Source organism: Squalius cephalus (assembly GCF_949319135.1).
Source record: "Squalius cephalus genome assembly, chromosome: 11".
Lineage (NCBI taxonomy): Eukaryota > Metazoa > Chordata > Actinopteri > Cypriniformes > Leuciscidae > Squalius > Squalius cephalus.
Window position 1 is genome coordinate 34568791 of NC_137132.1, and position 22866 is coordinate 34591656.

Below are 22866 nucleotides of genomic sequence, written 5' to 3' on the forward strand. Positions count from 1 at the left end.
CTCTACTTTTCAGTACAATGATGACCCAAAAAAAACTAAATTTTACAGTACTGGCAACATATTTTACTGGCAACATTTTACTGGCAACATATACCTGTATTATAACTTACAGCTTATTACTGTTAAAATACATTTTGTGGGTGTGTATTTTTATCTTACACTGTTAACCCTTTCAACCCCACAGAAAAATCCATACTACAAAGATAAAAAAAGTAAAAGCAATGAGATAATTAAGGGAATATGTAAGTGATTGTTGAGCATTAGTGATGAACACCTGCTGTTAACAAGCAGATTCACTGAAGGAAAGAGGAACACATGAACAGAAAATAGAGAAACACAAGAACTACAACTGCCTTCCAGCCATTACACATTATTACACTTATTATTAACAGTATGACCTTATTTCTGTCATACATCTACAGAAGTTGCTATTGAAATGTTTAATTGAAAATGTTTGGTTTGAAGTTACCATTATAGAGATCAGTGTTTTCTTTTGTTGGGTTCTGGACTTGTGACTTTTTAATATTAGATTTAGTCTGGCTGCTTGACTGTGTTTTTGCAAGCCACACTTGTGCACACATGGTTTGTGAATGCAGTTTGTTATATTGATTATGATGAAAAAATCATCATATAGCCTGTTCATTCACTGATCTCATTCAGAGTTTAATCCTGTATCAGAAGTGTAACATTACCATCACTGTAAAACTACAGCAATGTTACAATGACAAATTTTCATGCACAACCAAAAAAACAGAGCTACACTATCTTGTAGAAACACAAAGATATAAAAAATCAGCACATTTCTCTCAACAATGGAGTCAATAATTTATTTATTTATTTATTTATTCATGCAGCAATGCATGCTGAGAGTTTTATACTGGAACCCAGCATGCATTGCGACATTAATCTTTTGATTGTCACCATTGTTGATATTTCTATTCTGATTGTTGATGTCTGTGTGTGTCTAAGGCATGCAGGGGTTCTAATGTTTTAATGCACTATATGATTTCAGTATCCTTCAGAATAACTGATTACAGAAACATTGCTGAAATTCATGTTGTAGACTCACAGATAAATATTAAATACCCATAAATTCAAGGCTTATACACAGGAAGAGAACTGTGAAACAAACATGTCCAGGATGATCATGACATCATATCAACAGCCACAAACACCTGATCATCTTCCTCTTGGCTTTTTCTTGCCATGACAAATGTGTTTTATAAATTCACAGTTACAGCAGCCAAAGAAAAACTAATGTTCAAAAGTCAAGTGTCAAGAGACCAACTAAAGCAAATACTGATTTCCATCATGATGACTAAAACTTTATTATATTCAATAAAACATCAACAACTAAATATCTGTTAATTCTCAACAAGAACTTTTGTACATGTATGGAAGAAATAATTTTAAACTGGTTTGTAAACTGTTTTCACACTTGTGTGGCTAGAAGTCAGTTGTAGTTCTTATGTTTCTCTTTTTTTCTTTTTTCCTTCAGTGATTTTGCTTATCAGGTGTTCATCAGTGTCTCAATTCACTCACTTCTTTTCATTCAAGTGGACTATATAAGTGAACTAATGTTGGGGATAGTGATTGAGGGTATAGGGTGTGATTTGGAACACAGTCTCTGAGTGTCGACTTTGAGCACTGTTAAGCCACAGTATATTCCTGTAGGCTACTTTCTCCAAAATGACAAATATTACCCATAATGCATTGTTTTCGACGGTATATTATTGTTTTAATGGAAAATGGTAGGATACTGTCAGAATTCTGCCTTTTTTTACAGCAAGGGTTAAGAGTGTAAGGAATTTTCTAACTTATTAAATGCCTTTGATTTGGCTCTTCAAGTCAATGTTCCCACTCATCATCTTGGACATACACTTGACTTAGTGTTATCTCATGATTTTTCCCTCTGCAATCTTGAGGTGTGTGAAAATGTTTTTTCTGATCATAAGTCCAGTTTGTTTTCTTTTCCTTTTGCATTTAATGCTCCAAAATCTATTACTACCAGAAATGCCTTTTCTTTAGCATTTCATGACGTTACTCTATCAATGGAAGACTGTCATTGTGATCTGAGTGCTGAAGAGCTTCTGTCTACACTGTTAACCCTTGCTGTAAAAAAAGGCCAAATTCTTACAATATCATACAATTTTCCACAAAGAAATAGCCTACAGGAATATACTGTGAATAAACAGCGCTCAAAATACTGGCAACAGTGTTGCCAGTATTTTACTGTAAAAAAACCTGGTAAGGTCTAACAGTGTAGGTAACACCTTTTTTCTGTGAAAACATTTTTCCATAAGCCTGTTTGGCCATAAGCCTGTTTGACTGATGTAAAGATCTGGTTGTCTTTAAACTTTCTGAATTTTAACGAGAGTAAAATGGAAATTATTATATTTGGACCCTCCGATTCCTCTATCACTCCTAAACTAAATTTAGGTGGTTTGTTCTCTTTTGTGAAGCCCTGTGTGAAAAGATCAATTTAGTAGTGAAATCCTGCTTTTTCCAGCTCCGACTGCAATCAAAAGTAAAGACATTTCTTTTTTTTTAAATTTCGAAAAATAATCCAGGCATTTATTTCTTCAAGGCTGGATTACTGCAATTCTCTTTACGTTGGGATTAGTCGTTCAGCTATGTTCCGATTACAATTAGTCCAAAATGCGGCAGCTATGGGTGCACAAAAAGGGGATCATATCACTCCTATTTTACGTTCCTTACACTGGTTGCCAGTGCGCTACAGAGTGGATTTTAAACTTTTACTTCTCGTGTACAAATCTTTAAATGGTATGGCTCCACCGTACCTGTCTGTCCTATTGACTGAGCACCATCCAATTAGATCACTCCGGTCATCCAATCAGAGACTCCTGACTTTCCCTAAGTCAAGATTGAAGTGTAGGGGGGACCGTGCCTTTTCTGTAGTTGCCCCCAGACTCTGGAATGACTTGCCCATTTCGATTATTTAATTGTGCTGTATAAATAAATTGCCATTGCCATTGTCTTCGGCTCGTTGGTCAGTCAGCTCCACCTTGGCTCCTCCCTCCCTTGACTCCACCTGGGACCATCCTCCTTATGGCTCCACCGGGCTACCTTGTCCTTCCGGCTCTGCCTTGGTCAGTCGTTACTCTGCCTGTGCCTTGGACTTCCGGACTTCAGCTGCTCTTCATCCCTCCACCCCTTTGGCTCCATCAGGCTCCGCCTTCCCTCTGACTCCGCCTTGGTCCACAGTCTAACCGGATCTGCATCAGTCTTCTGGCACCTTGGCTCCACCTCGGCCACTTGTCACAGATCCATCTGTGTCGCATGGTCTCGTTGACTCTTCGGCTATGCCTTGGTCTCCACTTCCATCAGCTTCATCTTAGTCTGTTGTCTCCCTGGATCTACCAGCCAAGTCTCCACCATGGCTCCTCCCTCCTTTGACTCCGCTGTGGGCCTTCATCATGGCTGTGTTCTGGGTCCCTGCCTGTCTCCTCCTGCTCTCGTCTCCTCCCTGGCTCCTCCCTCCACTATCGCCGCCTTGATTTCTTCCGCTTCCATCTCCTCTTGTTTCCTGTCCTTTGCCAGCACCTTGTCCTTCCCCCAGATCCCCCGCCCTCCCTCCCTCCCTCCCTCCCTCCCTCCCTCCCTCAGTTTGGACAATCATTAGCACGAGGATACTCCTTCTGGGAGTGGGTAGTTATGGTAATGTTTATGTTGTAGGGGTTCTTCTGTTTAATGAGTTTGATTCCTGTATGTTTCCAAGTAAAGACATTGTTATTGAATAATAATAACCAATAATGTGACACAATTAGGATTAGGAGTTTATTCAAATGAAATAAGTAAGTATAAAACTATGGTGTGTAACTCATCCAACACCATGGGCCTCCTTCCCATGTTAAACATCAGCAAAAACTGTTAGACCAAGAATCACCTATTGAGACAGAAAGAGTCCATCTGACCGACATGAAAAGTGACCAATCACAGTTTTTTTTTTCGTTTTTTTTGGGTGCCATTGAGGGGCAGGTTTATCGGAAAAAGTAGATACTATCCACAATAATTTTAGAATTTCTGTCCATCCAATAAATATTTATAATTTCACAAAAAAAAAAAAAATCTGAATATACAATTCTGCTCATAGATACCTAGTTTACTTAGTCCTTCAAACAAAACTCTTAATATCTATTAAAGATTTGATGCCATTAACCTGGCAAATCTGGGGCTTATTTTTTCAGTGCTTTGGCGGTTTATCTGACAAAAGAGTGGTCTGTTGTCTGAGCTATAAAAAAAACCATGAACTTTTCTTACTTTCTCTCTAGCTCAGAATGGCACAAAGCATCAGATGTTTTTTAACGTATCAGAGATGAGACAGAGTATTCCAGACTACCGGCTGCTGTCTCAAGCCGAGTTACGGCTTCGGATTAAGATTAAGGTCACCATGGACCAAGAGCAGAGGCTGGAACTGTATCATGGAGTAGGCGATCAGGCTCGATATCTGGGTACCCGGTTTGTCTCCAAGGATTGGTCCAATCGCTGGCTCTCGTTCGACGTGAAACAGACGATGACAGAATGGCTGCAGAGTTCAGGTAAGGTCATGGCTGCATTCAGCTAACATCAGTTGCAGTTTCCCAATAGCAGTTGATGACTACATTCAAAATTACCATCCTTAATTTGTGCTCACATAATGTTTGGTTAAAACGGTCTACCTTTTCTTGACTATCTATCATATTGTGATAACTCAAAACCTCAATAAGACAACAATGCAGGATACTGTTATTAATGCTGACATTAGAAGAAACAAGCTAGAACAACTTATAGTATTGCTACAGTTGTGGAACTTGTTCTCTGGGGCCAGTTTGCATAATCATAGCCATTATGTTATGATTGTGCCTTAAGAACTTTTATGACCAACAAGCAGTTAGTCAAGGGGCAATCAGTCTTACGTTTCGGTACCAAAATAGACCAACCTACATTTTTCTGTAACTGACTTATAACAGTCTTAAAAAAAAAAAAAAAAAAAAGACTAACTTGTAAGACTAGTCTTAGCTACTGTAGCAGTCTATGCAACTAGTCCCTGGAAGACTGTTCTGGAACACAGATTTGTTTCTTGGCAGACTAAAGATATAAAGATTGATAGATAGATTTAAAGAATAAAAATAGATGCACACTAGTCTCCTGGAAATCCTGTTGAGGTCAGCCAATATAATTCAGAGCTATCAGTTTAATTACTACAGTTTTGCTGGAAAGTTTTAACTCTGGTCACTAGGGGTGTAACAGATTGTTGTTGATCTGTGATCCAACTGTTGCTGTTGACCCCTCCCAGATTATTAGGGAGTTAAAATTCAAAAACCTGTCCCATGGTTCGGAACGCTTGTGATTCGTGGATTATTTGCAAAGTATAACCATCATAGAGTGAAAGTTGATCATTTTGCACGTGTTTTTAAGTCTGTCAATACTTTAAATCGCGATTCATTCAAGCGCAAGAAGATTCAAAAGAGAACTCAATTCAGCACTTGTGCACTATTTCTGTGCGCACACACAGAGTCGTGAGACAGCACATGAATTGAGTTCTTATTCGCATCTTTTTGTGCTTACATGTCCAAACACCATGTAAAAGTGAATTTTGCATAATAGATGCCCTTTAATTTACTGCTTGCTATTAATATTGCTAAGGTGAAAATTTTTTGGACTCAGAAGTGGTTACTGTTTGGGTGATGACAATGACAAACTCCATATTTTTATACACTGGAACTCTACTTTACCATGGTAATTTTTAAACAACGATCACATCGGTGTGATTAGCATGGTGTGTAATACATGTAATCATACTGCTCAATTCAATTCTGCTTTCACGCTTTGGCCAGAGAGAGACTCACTTAGCAGCACTTGTCATCCTATCACAACTGATCAGTGTTTTCAACACAAATAATGTTTATTTTCAATCACACTTTGTTTGGGTCAGTATAAAGATTGCCCAGTTTTTCTCCAACGTCACTAGCAACTCAATTTCATGTCTTTAGAGAAAATGTCGTATTATGAATATGATTAAGTCGAGGGCCGAGGTGATTGAAGAGGATGCACAGGATATTATGCTTCAGCTGGCATTACAATCAGCCTTCAAATTTTAAATAATTTAAATAATGTAAATAACTTTCAATAATGAAAGCCTATTTTCAGACATATCTACTGTATATACCTTTTTTCAGGAATTTTTTTACTGGGGCACAACAAAACTTTACTGGGGCTTGTGCCCCACTGCGTTACAATGTGCCCCAGAACTATGCTATTCTATTCTATACTTTTATGAATTCTATTGAGAAACCATGAGAAAAAGGTGAATAAAGACTGAAAGTCAATGTTTGGAAATTATTAATTATTATTATGTTTTGAACTATGCTGCATAGCTGTGTTTTGCTGTGTGTTTGTTGTCAAACTCTAAAATTACTCCTTTAATTGTGCCCTGCTCTCCCCTGTATTTCTGTACTTTTGTCGTGGTATCGAATAATTAAAGTGTTATTTAAATAATAAATGGAAAACAAAGTTATATTTGTAAACCCTACATAATTCATCTTGAATAGACTTTATTAGTATGGAGTGACTCATTTTTATTTACCCATTTTTTTTCTTTCTTTGATGTTAGTGCACACTAGCAGTTGTAGTTGTATTATGTGTAACATGGTTTATACAGTGGACTCCAAAATCCAAATAATCTTGTGTGTGTGTTTGTTTAACAGAAGATGAAGAAAGTTTAGAAGTGAGGTTATACTGTGGCTGTAAGACAGACCAGCAGAGTACAGATAAGTTCCTCTTCACTATATCAGGTAAGATAATCTCAATAATCTGAAACATAGCGTTGGAAATGTATGCCAAAAGAATCCAAAACGGACATAATCTTCAATCTTTTTCTGTGTGTATGTGTGTGTATTTGTAGGACTAGACAAACAGAGAGGTGACACTGCCAGTCTGGCAGAGATGATGGTAAAGCCTTATATTTTGGCTTTATCCTTGCCGTCTAATGGCAACTCCCTTGCATCCGCTCGCAGGAAACGAGATGTTGGCACTGATGTAACTTGTGATGAGTAAGTCTCTTTGCTCTCTTTCACCTTTTATGCTTTGCTATGTTTAGATACAGAACAAGAAAATAAATAGCAAATACCTAAACACTTTTACTCTCCTGATGTTGACCAAATGTCGGAATATCCTTTATATTGTAACATTGTTGAATTCCTTATTCTGATTGGTTGATAAACATTCCAAGGGTCTTAATTTATTTTATTTTATTATTTTATTCATTTGAATTAATTAGTTAATGAGGTAATAATAATAATAATAATAATAATAATAATAAACTTTATTTTATATAGTCCCTTTAAAGTAGCTTCTCAAGGCACTTTACACAATAAAAAATACAAGGGGAATAATATATATATAACAAAAAAACACACTGTAATAGAAAATAGTTAAAACCATAAAAAAAATAAAAAAAAGTTTTTAGGTTAGATTTAAAAATGCTTACATTTTGTGCATCTCTAATGTGAGAGGGGAGTGCGTTCCAGAGTCTAGCATAGGATGACAAAGCCCTGTCACCTACAGATTGCAAACGTGTCTGTGGAACAGTCAGTAAACCAGCTTGAGAGGAGCGCAAATGAGGCTTATTAATATATAACGTTAAAAGCGCAGACAGATACTGAGGGGGCAGACCATGCAGTGCCTTATATGTGAGCATAAGGATTTTAAAATCAACGCAGACCCTGACTGGGAGCCAGTGGAAGGACTTCAATATTGCAGTGATGTGTTCATTTCTCCTGACACCAGTCAGGATCCTAGCAGCAGAATTTTGCACATTGCAATTTGTTAAGTGTGGTTTTAGGAACCCCAGCAAGAAGTGCATTGCACTAGTCAATGATGGAAAAATCTAAAGTATTGATAAGCCTTTCGGTCACAGGAAAAGATAGCATAGGGCGAAGTCTAGCAATATTTCTGAGATGAAAAAAGGAATTCTTAACAGTATATTGCACATGTACTGTAGGTCAAAAGACAAACTCAGAAAAGAAACATCCACGTTTTGACCAGGCTTAGAGCGAATATAAATCTGAGTATCATCTGCATAGAAGTGATAATTAATCTTGAGTGATCTTAAGAGCAATCCAAGTGGAAATATATAAATGCTAAAAAGCAAGGGGCCTAAATTGAACACTGAGGGACACCAGTAGCAACAGAGCCAATCACAGACCTGAAACCACTCAAAAACACTAATATAGTGGCAATCAGAGAGATTAGATCTAAACCAGGTTAAAGAAAACACCAAAGACAGTTTCAAGTCTGTTGAGTAAGAGGTTGTGATTGATAGTATGTGGCACTAAGATCAATAAGGATAAGGACGGAGAGAGAATCAGAATCTGAAGCTATTAACAGATCATTGGTGACCTTGACCAAAGCTGTCTCTGTGCTATGGAGTTTATGAAAACCAGACTGAAGGCTTGAAAAGATTATTAACAGTAAGGTGATTGTGTAGCTGCAAAGCCACAACACATTCTAGAGTTTTTTCCAGAAAGGGAACCCACATAGCAACATTGTGACGTCCCAGATCCGGCCCTGATCTGGCAAATGTGGAAAGATGATCTGGCCCACATGCAACAATGACTGCCCTTGGGTGGCTCACTCCTGTTTGCCAGATCTGGGCCACAAGCAGGCCATGTCAATGCCACATGTCAGCCAAGAGCAAAGAAATAAACCGGAACTGGACCTTATCTGAGCCACAAAATCTGTGTATATTAAATATGGAGTCATCTCAGCCTTAGGCTACGTCTACATTAATCCGGATACATTTGAAAACGGCGTTTTTGTTTATAGACACTCTCCGTATTATAGAAACTCTAGTGTTTTCAGGCGTTTTCGGACGTTTCAGTGTGGATGAGAAACGTTTGAAAAATGCCTGAAACGCTAAATTCACCTTACTGCGCATGCGTAAAACCCCACAAAAGATCACTGATATGATTCAGATGGGGGAAAAAAAAAATAATGAAGTTATCACGCAATTTTTCTGACAGGATAATTTTATTTAGTAATATATCTCACCATTCACTGATGCACTGTAAAACCTAACAGTAATATGTACTAAATAGAATTGAGTTCACAGCACTCAAATATTACCGAAACTTGAATGACTGAAACAGAACTCAAACTGAATGAATTATAGAACATTTCTAGATCCCAGCATGATAATTGTATAATTAATTGATTAATTAAGTGATGATTGAGCATTAGTGATGAGCACCTGCTGTTAACAAGCAGAATCACTGAAGGAAAGAGAAACACAAGAACTACAACTGACTTCCAGCCACAGCAAAATCAACTGGAGATAAAAGAAGACATTAAATATCTCAAGATCTCAGCAGAGGAGGATTAAACAACTCCACGAACAGCATTACAAGCTTCACTTATTATTAACCACTTTGACTTCATTACTGCCATTCGTCTACAGAAGTTCTTATTAGAATTAACAAAGGTTGAGAAGTTGATGATTTGAGTTTCATTTAAGGTCACCATGATGGAGATCAGCGTTTGCTTTAGTTGGGCTCTTGGCCCTTGACTTTTGCACTTAAGATTTTCTTTGGCTGCTATAATTGAGCGTTTATAAAACATATTTGTTATGGCACAAAAGGCAAGAAAATGTCTGATCGGGTGTTGATGGTGAAGGATTGATGATGACAATCATCATTTAGTGACTTGATTCACTGATTTCATTCAGACTCTTATCTCTGATTAAAAGGGCATCATATTAGTTTTACTCAAAACTGTGATTCTAGCCATATTGTGACCATCAGATAATGTGAAGGATTTTACAAATAGTTGTGCACAAAAAGTTTCACAGAAAAGGTATTGCATTACTAAGACTCATACAGACATGTGACCATTAAAAAAACGATTCATGCTGCAATGCATGCTGGATACTAGCATAATACAAAAGTTATCCATGGCTCCCAGCATGCATTGCGGCATAAATCAGTTTTTAATGGTCACCATTGTTGAGATTCATATGCTGATTCTTGATTACTGTGTAAGTCAGCATGATACCATAGAGGTTTTTAAAATCTGATTGTCACAACAATGGGCCTTACAGCAGAATCAGTTCTATTATAATGAGTAATACAAGTAATACATCACCTGTCTAATCAGAGATTAGGCTCTGGAAAAGATCAGAGAATCAAGTCACTAAATGATGATTTTTATCATCTAAACACAACCACATGCTCATATTTTTTTTTGGCGTATGTGCCATAACAAATATGTTTTATAAATACTCAGTTACAGCAGCCAGAGGAAAAACTGGTGTTATAAAGTCAAGGGTCAAGAGCCCAACTAAAGCAAACACTGATCTATATCATGGTGTCTTTAAATGAAACTCAATAAATCATTCGCATCTAACCCTCTGTTCATTCTCAATAACAACTTCTGTAGACGCATGACAAAAGTCAAACTGTTTAGAAATAAGTGAAGATGGTAATGCTGTTTGTGTAGTGGTTTAATCCTCCTCTGCTGAGATCTTTAGAGATTTAAACGTCTTTTATCTTGAGTTGATTTCATCTAAGGCTGTGGTTGGAAGTCAGTTGTAGTTCTTTTGTTTCTCTTTCCTTCATTGATTCTGCTTGTTAACAGCAGATGTTAATCACTAATGCTCAATAATCACTTAATTAATCACTTAATTTATTGACTGCAATGTACAGTATATCTACTTTAGTAAACTCAACTGAAATAAGTTCAGAGTACTCATAACTATTGTTTTTATAAACTTAATTGAATTGAGGCAATCGGTTTCCTCAAATGAAATGAGTTAGCTTAACTTGTTGGGTTTTACAGTGAATTAAGGCAATCGGTGTCCTCAAATGTAATAAGTTAGCTTAACTTATTGAATTTGACTTTGTGTGTGACATTGTGAGCTAACAGTAACAGAGTTCATTTAAAGTTTGTCATTTCACTGTTTTTACTCAATAAAGTGAAGTTTCAGCTATATAAAGTATTTAAATGCAGTGTAAAGTTTAATTGTGTATTAACCCACTAAGCAAAATGATGTCCGAAAGACGTCTTTTCAACGTCTTTGTCACAAAAATCGGACGTTGAAAAGACGTCCACTGAGGGTCTAGAATGAAAGTTGATATGACGTCTTTTTTCGACGTGTTCTGCACGTCCGATATAGACGTTCATCGAACCTTCGTACAAGGTTAAACACTAGTTCATATGTGGGCATTGTGGACATATTTCAACATCATTTATTGTCTTATTTAGACATTATTACTTTGACTATTGCTGTCAGATGATCTTAGTGAGAATAAACAGAGGTTTAGATGTTGATATTTGTTTAATTTGAAGTGTCACCATTGTGGTGATCAATGTTTGCTTTAGTTGGGCTCTTGGTCCCCTTTCTTTATACTTTAATTTTCCTTTGACTGCTGTAACAGTGTGTTTGTGTAACACAATTGTTGTGGCAGAGAAAGCCTAGAAAAAGTTTGAGTGTTATCAGTTCAATGTTGATGACGACATAATCATCACAAAATGGGCATCTAATATTGTTTAAAGTTTTGTATTTATATTTGGGATTAATAACCACCATCCTTGTGGAACTGCAATATTGGTGCCAAAAGCATTAAAATTATAACTTATTTGGTGGATAAAAATCATGTGCACATGTTTTGAGCAAGAGTATTATATAGTCACACACAGACATCAAGATTTTGGATATGAATCACAACAACGGTGACAATCAAAACAAAAAAGCTTGAGAATCAAGAATGAGTTTTGTACTATGAAAGCTACCCATCATGCATTGCAGGATGAAGCTTTTTTTTTTTTTTTTTTTTGTCACCGTTGTTGTGATTCATATCCAAAATCTTGATGTCTGTGTGTGACTATTTGATACATTTGCTCAAAACATCATGTGCACATGATTTTTATCCACCTTCAAATAAGTGATAATTTTAATGCTTTTGGCACCAATATTGCAGTTCCACAAGGTTGGTGGTTATTAATCCCAAATATAAACACAAAACTTTAAACAATATTAGATGCCCATTTTGTGATGATTATGTCATCATCAACATTGAGCTGATAACACTCAAACTTTTTATAGACATCCTCTGCCACAACAATTGTGATACACAAACACACTGTTACAGCAGTCAAAGGAAAATTAAAGTATAAAGAAAGGGGACCAAGAGCCCAACTAAAGCAATCACTGATCACCACAATGGTGACACTTCAAATGAAATAAATATCAACATCTAAACCTCTGTTAATTCTCACTAAGATCATCTGACAGCAATAGTCAAAGTAATAATGTCTAAATGAGACAATAAATGATGTTGAAATATGTCCACAATGCCCACATATGAACTAGTGTTTAACCTTGTACGAAGGTTCGATGAACGTCTATATCGGACGTGCAGAACACGTCGAAAAAAGACGTCATATCAACTTTCATTCTAGACCCTCAGTGGACGTCTTTTCAACGTCCGATTTTTGTGACAAAGACGTTGAAAAGACGTCTTTCGGACATCATTTTGCTTAGTGGGAAGAAATATTATTGTTTTAGTGGACTCGATTAAAATAAGTTCAGAGTACTCATAACTATTGTTTTTATAAACTTAATTGAATTGAGGCAATCGGTTTCCTCAAATGCAATGAGTTAGCTTAACTTGTTGGGTTTTACAGTGTGCGGTCCAGGTCGCACGCAGTCACATGTTTGGTCTAAAACGCAACTGCTCTCATGTATTGCCACAGGACAGCAAATGTGAGTAAATTCTGTCATCTTTGCAGGACTGTGATATGAAGAGTGTGCAATGTAGAATATTTTTAGCAACAGTGTGAAAGTGAATAGCACATAACAGGCACAATACTGGTATAAACATGAATATCTATTGGTACAAAATGCATCACATGACTAAATTTACGTCACCGTTTTTAAATACCACCGGTTTCACAGTCCACACTACAACGTGAAAACAGCGTTTTCAAATGTATCCACTTTGGAGTGTGTTTTCAAAAAAGCTTCGTTTTCATTAATAAAAACGCCGTCTCAGTGTGGACGGAAGGCCAAAACGGAGAGAAAAATATACGTTTTCAAACGAAAACGTATTAGTGTGGACATGGCCTTAATAAGCCTGTTAACAAGCAGAATCACTGAAGGAAAGAAGAGAACAGAAAAAGAGATGAGCAGAAACACAAGAACTACAACTGACTTCCAGCCACAGTCTAAGATGAAATCAACTGAAGAGAAAAGAAGGCATTAAATCTCTCAAGATCTCAGCAGAGGAGGATTAAACAACTCCACAAACAGCATTACCAGCTTCACTTATTACAAACCAGATTGACTTTATTTCTGTCAGGTGTCTACAGAAGTTATTGAGGTTTAACACTGTTTCATTTGAAGTCACCATAATGGTGATTAGTGTTTCCAGTAGTTGGGCTCTTAACTAGGGTTGTTAACCGATGACCGTTTGACCGATGGTTGACCGTATCAACGTTAACCGATCAAAGTTGTAGGTAGTCGGTTAAAAAAAAAAAGTGATCTCTAAATTAGGCTGTTATAGACAGTGGACTAAACGCTACTACAGTTAGCCATCTCATTCCAAGATCTTTTTGTGTGAAGTGAACAAATCCCTCACACTCAGTTTTTCATAACTCGCCTGTTTGTACTTAACAAACCAATAAAAACATTTGGCGCGAGGTCACAGCGTTTGGGTTCGCGCGCTCACAAGGTTTGCGAAAAGTAAAGGCTACAGGCTAAAAACACTCGAGGTTAGAGCCAGGGCAGACGACAGGAATCATCATCTTTCTTTATTATTGTTAGAACTACCTCAAACTAAAGCGGCGTCTCTTCGGAGCTTCCAAGCTTATCACCTTGTACCCAAACCATTTCGAAACAAAGGAGCCATTTGTCCTCCGATTTGTCCGCCGCGTTTGCGGGACTCATGTTTCGCGCTGTAGGGAATTTTTAAAAAAGTGACGTGAGTGGAAGGGCGACGCCGGGGCAGTGTGTGTGTGAACAGGAGGCAGAGCGGCAGAGAGAAACGACAGAGTTGCGAAATTGCAGGCGCGGCTCGAAATGGCTGTTATTTCAAATAGCGTAGCATATTTTAAACTAATCGGTTAACCGGTTTCAACCAGCTAATGAAGCTCGGTGGTCGGTCAAGAAAATTTTTAGTTTTCGCCATCCCTACTCTTAACTCTTCTTAGATCTTTTGTCTTTTTTAGCCGTTGTGACAGTGTGTTTCTCAAACACATTTGCAGCAGCTAAGAAAGATAAAGTCAAATGAGATCAGGGGATGATGGTTATCTTTTGAAGGTTTTAAAATCATCATGAAATAGCCTGATGTCATTTGAATCTAACAACTGTGTTCAATTCAAATATAAATTAGCCAATAAAATGATTTTTCTGCTGTGTTACACAGCCAATGGCAGTAGAAAATAGCAACCTGCCACTACACATTACCAGAGGTAGACAGTTAAAGTGCTACCTGATAGAATTGCAGGTAAAGTAACATTCCCTGATTCTTGAAACATAAGACAAAATGTCCCACTTTACCAGTCACTGTTTTTTAAAATAAACAACATTTCCTCTATCAAACTTGTTCTTAACATAGATTTCATTTCATCTGAGTTTCTCTTTATTGAGTGGTTACTGAGTGGTAGCCTATGTTAGTTCTCTCACTTCCTCTAAAACCACATGTCCTCAGATAGTAACTCAATACTTCATATAGTTTGAGCTGAAATATAACAGAAATAGTTCATTTTAATTTAAACAATATATTTATTTTATAAGCTTGCACAGCTGTGTCCCTACATAATACATTTTTACTTAAATACATTTTTAACAGGACTTCAAAGAGTCACACAGACCACAAAATAGAACTACTGTTCAAACAACTGGATAAAAATGAAAAAACAATGGCACAAAATTATACATCGCAATTCCAGCCTGGGGCGAAAAGCTGAATAGGGTGACTAATTCAATAACTCAACTCCCTGTCAATTATTTCTATTTAATAATGAGGTGTATAAATCTGACTCAAGCAAGAGCCACTGAACACACAACAAAATAATCAAACCCCCTCCTTCCCAATATTCTCTGACAGAAAAACTGAGACCTGCTGTATGCGTAAGCTTTACATTGACTTTCGGAATGATCTGGGCTGGAAGTGGATCCACAAGCCTAAAGGATACTTTGCTAACTACTGCATGGGCTCCTGCACCTACATCTGGAATGCTGAGAACAAATACTCTCAGGTAGGGCGTGTTTTTTCCACCCCTGTCCCATTTGACAAGTGATACAATATAATTTATATTATATAATATCATTTCAATTAATTTAATTACTTTATAAAGCACAAAAAAAAAAAACAAAAAAAAAACACAATAGTTGACCACTGTGCTGTGCAGAAAATGAATCTAATTTATATAGAGAGAACAATGCATATAAAAGTGTGCACAGTACTTCGCCAGTAAGTGTTTAGCAAAAGTGACAGAAAGTCAGTATCTGCACATAGCATGGCCCAAGTGAATTTGGCTTTTTGAAGTTTTCTGCACTGACATTTTTTTGTGGAAAATCTACAAAGTGCAAATTATGCAGATCTAAACATTATTACTGAACTTTACATTTATACCAGTGGCAACTGCAGCTTCATACTAAGTTTTCTTTACCTGGACAAGTTGAAAGAAATCCTTTAACTCATGAATAACATTCTCTGGTGATGTTCAAGACTTCAAAGTGTTCAAAGTGTCAATATTAGCCTAAAATAGTGTACAGGCACACAATGAAAATACACCAGAAAAGTATGTCATACCAGTTACTTGATAGGATTAATATTTGCAACATGATTTGGTATGCACTATTTCTAATCTTTAATACTATTTAAAAACAGAAAACAGCATGTTTCGTTTTCCTGTCTGAAACATTTCATTGCTCTGCTTCTTGCAAATTTTAGAGCAAGAATACACAACACCACTTTAAAAAAGAGTTGCAGTTGTGGCTATGTACAGTATGTTAGTTCATTTACAATGCACAGATACAGTAGTATCCTGAGGTACATTTGAGGTCAAGAGTTGGCAATGTAGAGAAAACAAGTTTTAAATGACTAGTTACCCCAAGGGCTGAAATACCATACACTTTACTTCATTACATCTTAAAATTATAACTGTAATGTTCTTTCTTTTTTAGCTTTTAAGTTTTGCCTACGCGAGCTTCAAATTTCACCAGGTTTTATTATGAAACTTGTTGTCTTTGTTAGAAGACAAAACAGATCATACCTGAAGATCCTGACTGTTTTTAATGTTTGAGCTGCCTGAGATAATGTCCTTAAGGGGGTAGTTCACCTAAAAATGAGTTTTGCAGAACAACTGGTTTTGTTCAAAAGAACTGTTAAAAACGACATTGGAACTCACTGACTTTCATTGTACAGACAGAAAACAATTTTTTAACTCTTTCCCCGCCATTGATGGAATTTTCAGGCAATCCATGTTTTTACTGTTATAAGGTAGGTGGTGCTATTATGCATCTTCTGAAAGAGTACAGAATCTCTGGATCAAAATACAGCCGAAAAAGGAGGGTGAATTGTGAGCATGGCACGCTCTATATAATGATGTGCTGAGCAGCATTGCCTCAGAATCCTCTGACTGAACAAACAAAGACACGAAAGACCTGAGTATAGGTAACATGGTAAAACTTAAGGTAAAGGTAAAACTTAAAACGCTGTGTTACAGCAAATGGTGCTCAGCATAAGCAGAGACATACTGTAACAAGCATAGGGGCATATAAGCAACAACGGCTTGCACATGTATAGGCAAAGGATAGAAAGTGGTGAATACAGCGCTTATAACTATCATATCATAACCCCACAGCCTGAAAGAAAGGGGGCGGGGTTTTCCGTGTATTGCACACATCAATGAAAAAAGAGACTTGATGAAGTCATCAATGAAAAAAGAAAAAACTCAAGCGAGTTTAAAAACGGACTTACTGTACCTTAAGCTAGCTGTCTTGTATTGACAAGAACCAAGAAGCTATCAAAGAAACATTAATAAAACCTGGCAAATGTGTTCTGCGAAGTCGAACAAGCTGCTTAGCATATGTCCTCAATAAACATCCCCTTCGCCTATGCCCATGACGAGGCAATACCTGTCGTAGAGTGGTACACCTAAAGGACCAAACTGGTGGTGCTGCGAAGCTCTCTGAAGATCTCTGGGTCAGGGCCATCCTTGTCGAGATGCTTCAGCATCTTTGCTTGGAAAACCTGCAGGACAGCTATCGAGTGGAGGCCTGACACTGCCTGGCCCGACACTGCATACACTTTCCAAGTGATGCTAGCAGTGGTGCAACATGGCTTGTTTGGGTGCACGACAGCGGACTTCACTTTGAGTGATGCAGAGGGGCAGAGGTGAGTGGCAATAGCTTCCTCGACTGGGGGAATCTTGGAGTACCCCAGCAGGTCTCCGTCATCCACTGCCGTGAGAAGCAGCAAACCCGATATGTGAGCATGAGCCGAGTCATGCCACATCTTGGGAACCTTGTTGTGCACTTCGGGGATTTAGCCTGCTGTGCTCTGGATCAGCAGGAGGAGACCATTCCAAGTCGAGCTCCTCAACTGCCTTGGAGATTATGCGAATAAACTCGTCATCAATATGGCCAGAGGACTCAAAATGGCTGGCCAACCAGTCCTCTGACTCAGAAGCCGCTGTTGACATGGGCATTATCATGCTCCTCTTCTGGTGCAGCGAATGAGATGAGGTTGTGAGCCCTGGATGGTACCATTGGTGCAAAAGTTCGCTGCTTCTTCTCTGCGGCTCTGTTGAAGCGGCAGAGGGGAGCTATCCTTCTCCGGAGAGTCTTAAGCTCATCACATCGCAATGAGGGCAGCTTGGCACCTCAGTGGCCACCTTCTTGTGCATGCGACACAGGCACACGATGCACATATAGTGATCGTCTGGGAGCTCTATGGGTCCCGCACAGGTGATGCAAAATTTGAAGCTCATCTTCTTTGAATTCTGCTGGAACACTCAAGGGGATTCTTGAAGTAATCCACTTTTTCCGAAGACTCAATGACAAAGGAGAGGCTTCTGTCTTGCGTCTGAAGGAATAAGTTCATTCAGCACAGCATTGTTATAGCATGCCACGCCCTCCATTTGTGCGCTTGAGCGCCATCGGCCATTGCAGGGCAATGGCTTTGAGCAAACCAGGCTTCAGTATTCAGAGGAGAAAGGTGTTTCCCCATAGAGTCAGAAAAGCTGTGTACAATGTCGAGAGACCATCTTGAAAGGGAACTGAACCTTATGCCCACACACACACGCCCACACACACACACACACACACACACACACACACACACACACACACACACACACACACACACACACACACACACACACACACACACACACACACACACACACACACACACACACACGCCCACACACACACACACACACACACACTTTTACACCACTTCCCTATAATAATCAAGTGTAGCGTCAGTTCTGGCAGGTCACGTTAGTCAAGCTCGCATCAGCTGACTCTCAGCTGATCCACGTCTACCTATAGGAATACAATGCCTATCACTGTATTCATATATAAGCTATATATGCAGCTATCGTGTTTCTCAGGAGCTAATTACCCTCCTCCCTCCCCAGCTCCTCCTCTCGTCAGTCAGGATTTGGCATTCTGATTTCCTTGAATCAGAAAAAATTCTCGAATTTTTTTGTACTTTAAAATCTTGAATTAATGATATCTGCAATACATTCATGTTGGTTCTGTTCTGTTTACCCTAAGGGGGATTATTGCTGCTCTCCCTGCGCAGGGAGTTCTTGCCCAGAACAGAACCATACCGCTAATCCAAACTGTATGCTAATTGTCAATCTTTTTCGGCGATAGTGGTCCTGACAGAAATAAAAAATTAGTAGGTATGTTCAGACTTTTTTACTAATGTACCTTTGTGCCATTAGCTAGAGACCAGTAAGATATTACAATGATACTCACAGCTAGTTATTCTTTTAAATGCTTTAAAATACTGGTTGTATCAATAAGGATTAAATTAAGCAGTTAGATTAAGTTTAGACTTAATCGAGTATTTTTGAGTTAGATTTCATTTTTTATTTGAGTTTTCACTGTGCAATCTTTTTACATTTTCATTTTTAAATATTCTAACAATTATACAACTTTACATAATGGCATTTTGATAATCAAATAATGCATGGGCGTAGATTACGCGGGGGACGCGGGGGACGTGTCCCCCCGCACTTTTTCATAGGGCAAGTGTGTCCACGACAAGCTGAGGTTTTCGCGGGTGTGTATCCTACATCGAGATTTAAAATCCAAAGAGTCAAGGATAGTCTATCTACGTATACGTGACTTTCACGTTTCCATGGTAATCAGTCACTCGCGCATCACGACACGCCTATCCGCGCCCAATCCATTTTTTTTCATAGAGGTCGTCGCAATGAGTTCAAAACGGCAAAAAAACTCTTCACTCCTTTTTCACGAAAAAGTCAAGCACTGTAAGTAAGTTGTCATGTGATATCCGAATTGGGTTGCACAATGATGAATAACTCTGTCTATTTCTCTTGTTGAATAATTAACAAGTTTACTACTAAAAATATTCACTACCCGCGAAACGTGCTCTTATTTTCAATCTTTTTTTATTCGTAATGTCTTTTATTTTCACAGATTTTATTATTATTAATTCTTTATTTCAGACCCATGGGTCCATATAAATAACTTACAACATCCATAGACAAAAACAACATACATAGTTTAAAATACATACAAGCTTTCTCTCCAATGCTTCCAGAAACAAGAAAAATACCTTGTTTCACTCAACACAATATTGTTTAAGTCTCTTATGATACTATTTTTTTAATCATTCATCCGACATATGAAACTATACATATACTTCCTCAAGACAGCATTCAACGTGAGTATATTATTAGACACAAACATTTGACTTGCACTTGACCACCTTGGGACCTTAAGTAAAATTCTAAGAGCATCATTATATGCCACCTGTAACTTTCTCATCTTTGCTTTAGAATATTTGCACCACAGGTGGGCTGTATAGAAAGAAGCACAGTATGCTCTAAATAGAGTTATTTTCGCATCGTCTGAACACATAGAAAACTTACGAGCCAGCATATTGGCTTGCCCATACAATTTACAGCACTGGCGCTGCACATCATCATCATCATTTAAATCATCTTTAATGATGTGGCCTAGGTACTTTACTTTAGTTACTACATTTAAAACTTTATCATCTAAATATAAAGAAGGAAAGTTAAACTTTTGGTCCTCTTGGGTTTTAACAATCATGATTACACTCTTTTTAATATTAAATTTTATGTCATGCTGCTTACCATAATTTGAGCAAATTCGAAGCAATTGTTGTAGGCCTACACTATACGGAGACATAATGACAACATCATCCGCATACATCAAATGATTAAAAATGCTATCACCTATCAGACATCCAGTCTTACAGTCATTTAGCTCCACAGAAAGACCATCCATGTAGAGATTAAAAAGAAGGGGTGACAATAACCCACCCTGCCGAACCCCATTTGTCATATAGAACGGTTCCGAAACGGAATTACCCCATTGTACTTTTAAGGTTTGATGTATATACCAAAAGAGTAAAATTCTTATAATATAAGGGGGAACTCCTCTTTCTTGTAATTTTAAAAAAAGCTTAGAATGATTTATTCGATCAAACGCCTTGGAAGCATCTAAAAAACACATGAAAACTGTGGAATTATGAGTATTATACTTACTAACTACTTCTTTTAATGAATATATGCATAGATCAGTGCCAAGCTTACTTTTAAAACCAAATTGGTTATCCGTAGTTATTAAATATTCTTTGATCCTATCCATGAGGATTTGCTCAAATATTTTAGAAAGCACACTTGCCAATGCAATTGGCCTGTAGTTTTCTGTCGCAGTTATTTTACCAGTTTTATCCTTAATAACAGGCAATAGTAATACTGTTATCATGGAATCAGGTAACACAGCATGAAATAAAAAACCTGAAAAACACAAAGCAAGTAATACAGTAACCCTTGAACTAGCGTGTTTCAAATGTTCAGCTGTTATTCGATCAGGACCACATGCTTTATTCACAGCAAGTTTATCAATTGCGAACTTAACCTCATCAGTAGGGCTGGGTATCGATTCAGATTTTTTTACAAATCGATTCGATTTCGATTCTCAAGCTCTCAATTCGATTCGATTTCGATTCTCGATTTGATTTTCGATTTTGATTCTAAATTCGATTTCGATTCCACTCAATGAATAGCCTATATATTTAATACAAATCCTATATTTATAAAAAAAAAAAAGAAAAAAAGAAAGTAAAGTGAACATAAGTTTGGAAGTGGTTAATTAATAAAAAGAAATTAAGAGCTACCAACCTGTATATTAAACTATTTATTTTAGGTACACTTGGGTACATTAAAACAGAACCCAACTCTATATTTCAAATGCATACAATAAATAGACAGGATTTTGATGCAAGATGAAAAATTGATGCTGAAAATTGGACAAGTCAGAACAGTCGCATGCCTTGATCAAACAGGTTAAAAATCCTCATATAAACCCATAAAAAAAAAACTTGCATATATTTTATCTGTCTAGGACATATAGGCCTACAGAAATTGATAAAGTTATCAAACAGTCTGCGATGCATTAATTCTACAGTATATATAGACTAATCCTTATTAAAGTTACAAAAGTTATTTAGTCAAGAGCAGTGAGTGTTTTTATCTGTTCCCTTTGTTCTTTGATTAACTTTAACGACAGAGATAATTAGTGGCTACTGTGTACTGTCCCTTTAAGAGACCAACCGCTGCTAACAGAGACGCGGATCTCACACGCGCCTCATCATTCACGTTCATCATAAGACTGCTCTTATGTTATTAAGATACTCGACAAAAAGACATTTTGGCATAATTGACACGATATCAGCGCGAGTCTTTCTGTGTGTCACAGGACATTCACGTCATTGCGTAGGCTTGACAACGCGATTGCGATATGATTAATTGTGCAGCACTAGTTGAGGTTATTTTATGATTAGGATAAAACAAACATAAAATCTCACAGCATTAGCTATAAAATGGAGTTTGCAAGCCTATGAACAGTGGAGGAAAACTAATACTGGCTTTTGGGTAATAGATAAATAAATATGGAAAAAAATCGATTCGTGGCGTTTGAGAATCGATTTTGAATCGACCACATTTTAAAAAACGATTAATCGAAAAATCGATTTTTTTGCCCAGCCCTACTCATCAGGTGTAATAATCATATCTTCTTCATTCGACACATGACCAACTTCAAATTCTTTCCTCGCAACACAATTAAAAAGAGCTTCATAATGTTTTCTCCACAGGTTAACAATATTCTCGGCTCCAACAGCCCCATCAATACAAGTCGGCAGTGGTATTTTTCTGTTGTTGATAGCCTTAACTTCTTTCCAAAAGTCATAGCCATTATTTTGCTGCAGGTTCTTAGCCATTGAGTTTGCTCTCATGGTCATCTCATTCCTTTTTATGTATCGCAGAGCATATTTGAATTTAGCATTTGCCAGTTTCTTTTCCTCAAATTCTGGACCATACCTAGCTTTACCTGTTAAAACCCAGTTTTTAAAAGCAACTCTGGCCTTCAGATGTAATTCAGAAACAAATTCATTCCATCCGGCCCTAAGATTATATTTTTTAACCCTTTTTTGACAGAAAGGTCTACTAGCATAATTTAAGCAGTCCACTATTTCATCATACATCTTACATAGCTTGTCGTTATGCTTTGGATTCTTACAACCCGCATTAACACACACAATTGTCTCAGTAGGCACTTTTATATTGCTC

General features: G+C 37.4%; 1 protein-coding gene across 4 annotated transcripts in view; it reads left to right on the forward strand.

Annotated features, from left to right (window-relative positions):
- The window catches only part of tgfb1a (transforming growth factor, beta 1a), a 45958-nt gene that overhangs the window by 10805 nt on the left and 12287 nt on the right, over positions 1-22866 (forward strand). For all 4 annotated transcript variants that reach the window (XM_079885612.1, XM_079885615.1, XM_079885613.1 and 1 more), the window contains 4 exons: positions 4293-4559; positions 6708-6794; positions 6905-7052; positions 15105-15255. In XM_079885612.1, the coding sequence (XP_079741738.1) occupies positions 4293-4559; positions 6708-6794; positions 6905-7052; positions 15105-15255 (653 nt within the window). The remainder of the gene's footprint in view (positions 1-4292; positions 4560-6707; positions 6795-6904; positions 7053-15104; positions 15256-22866) is intronic.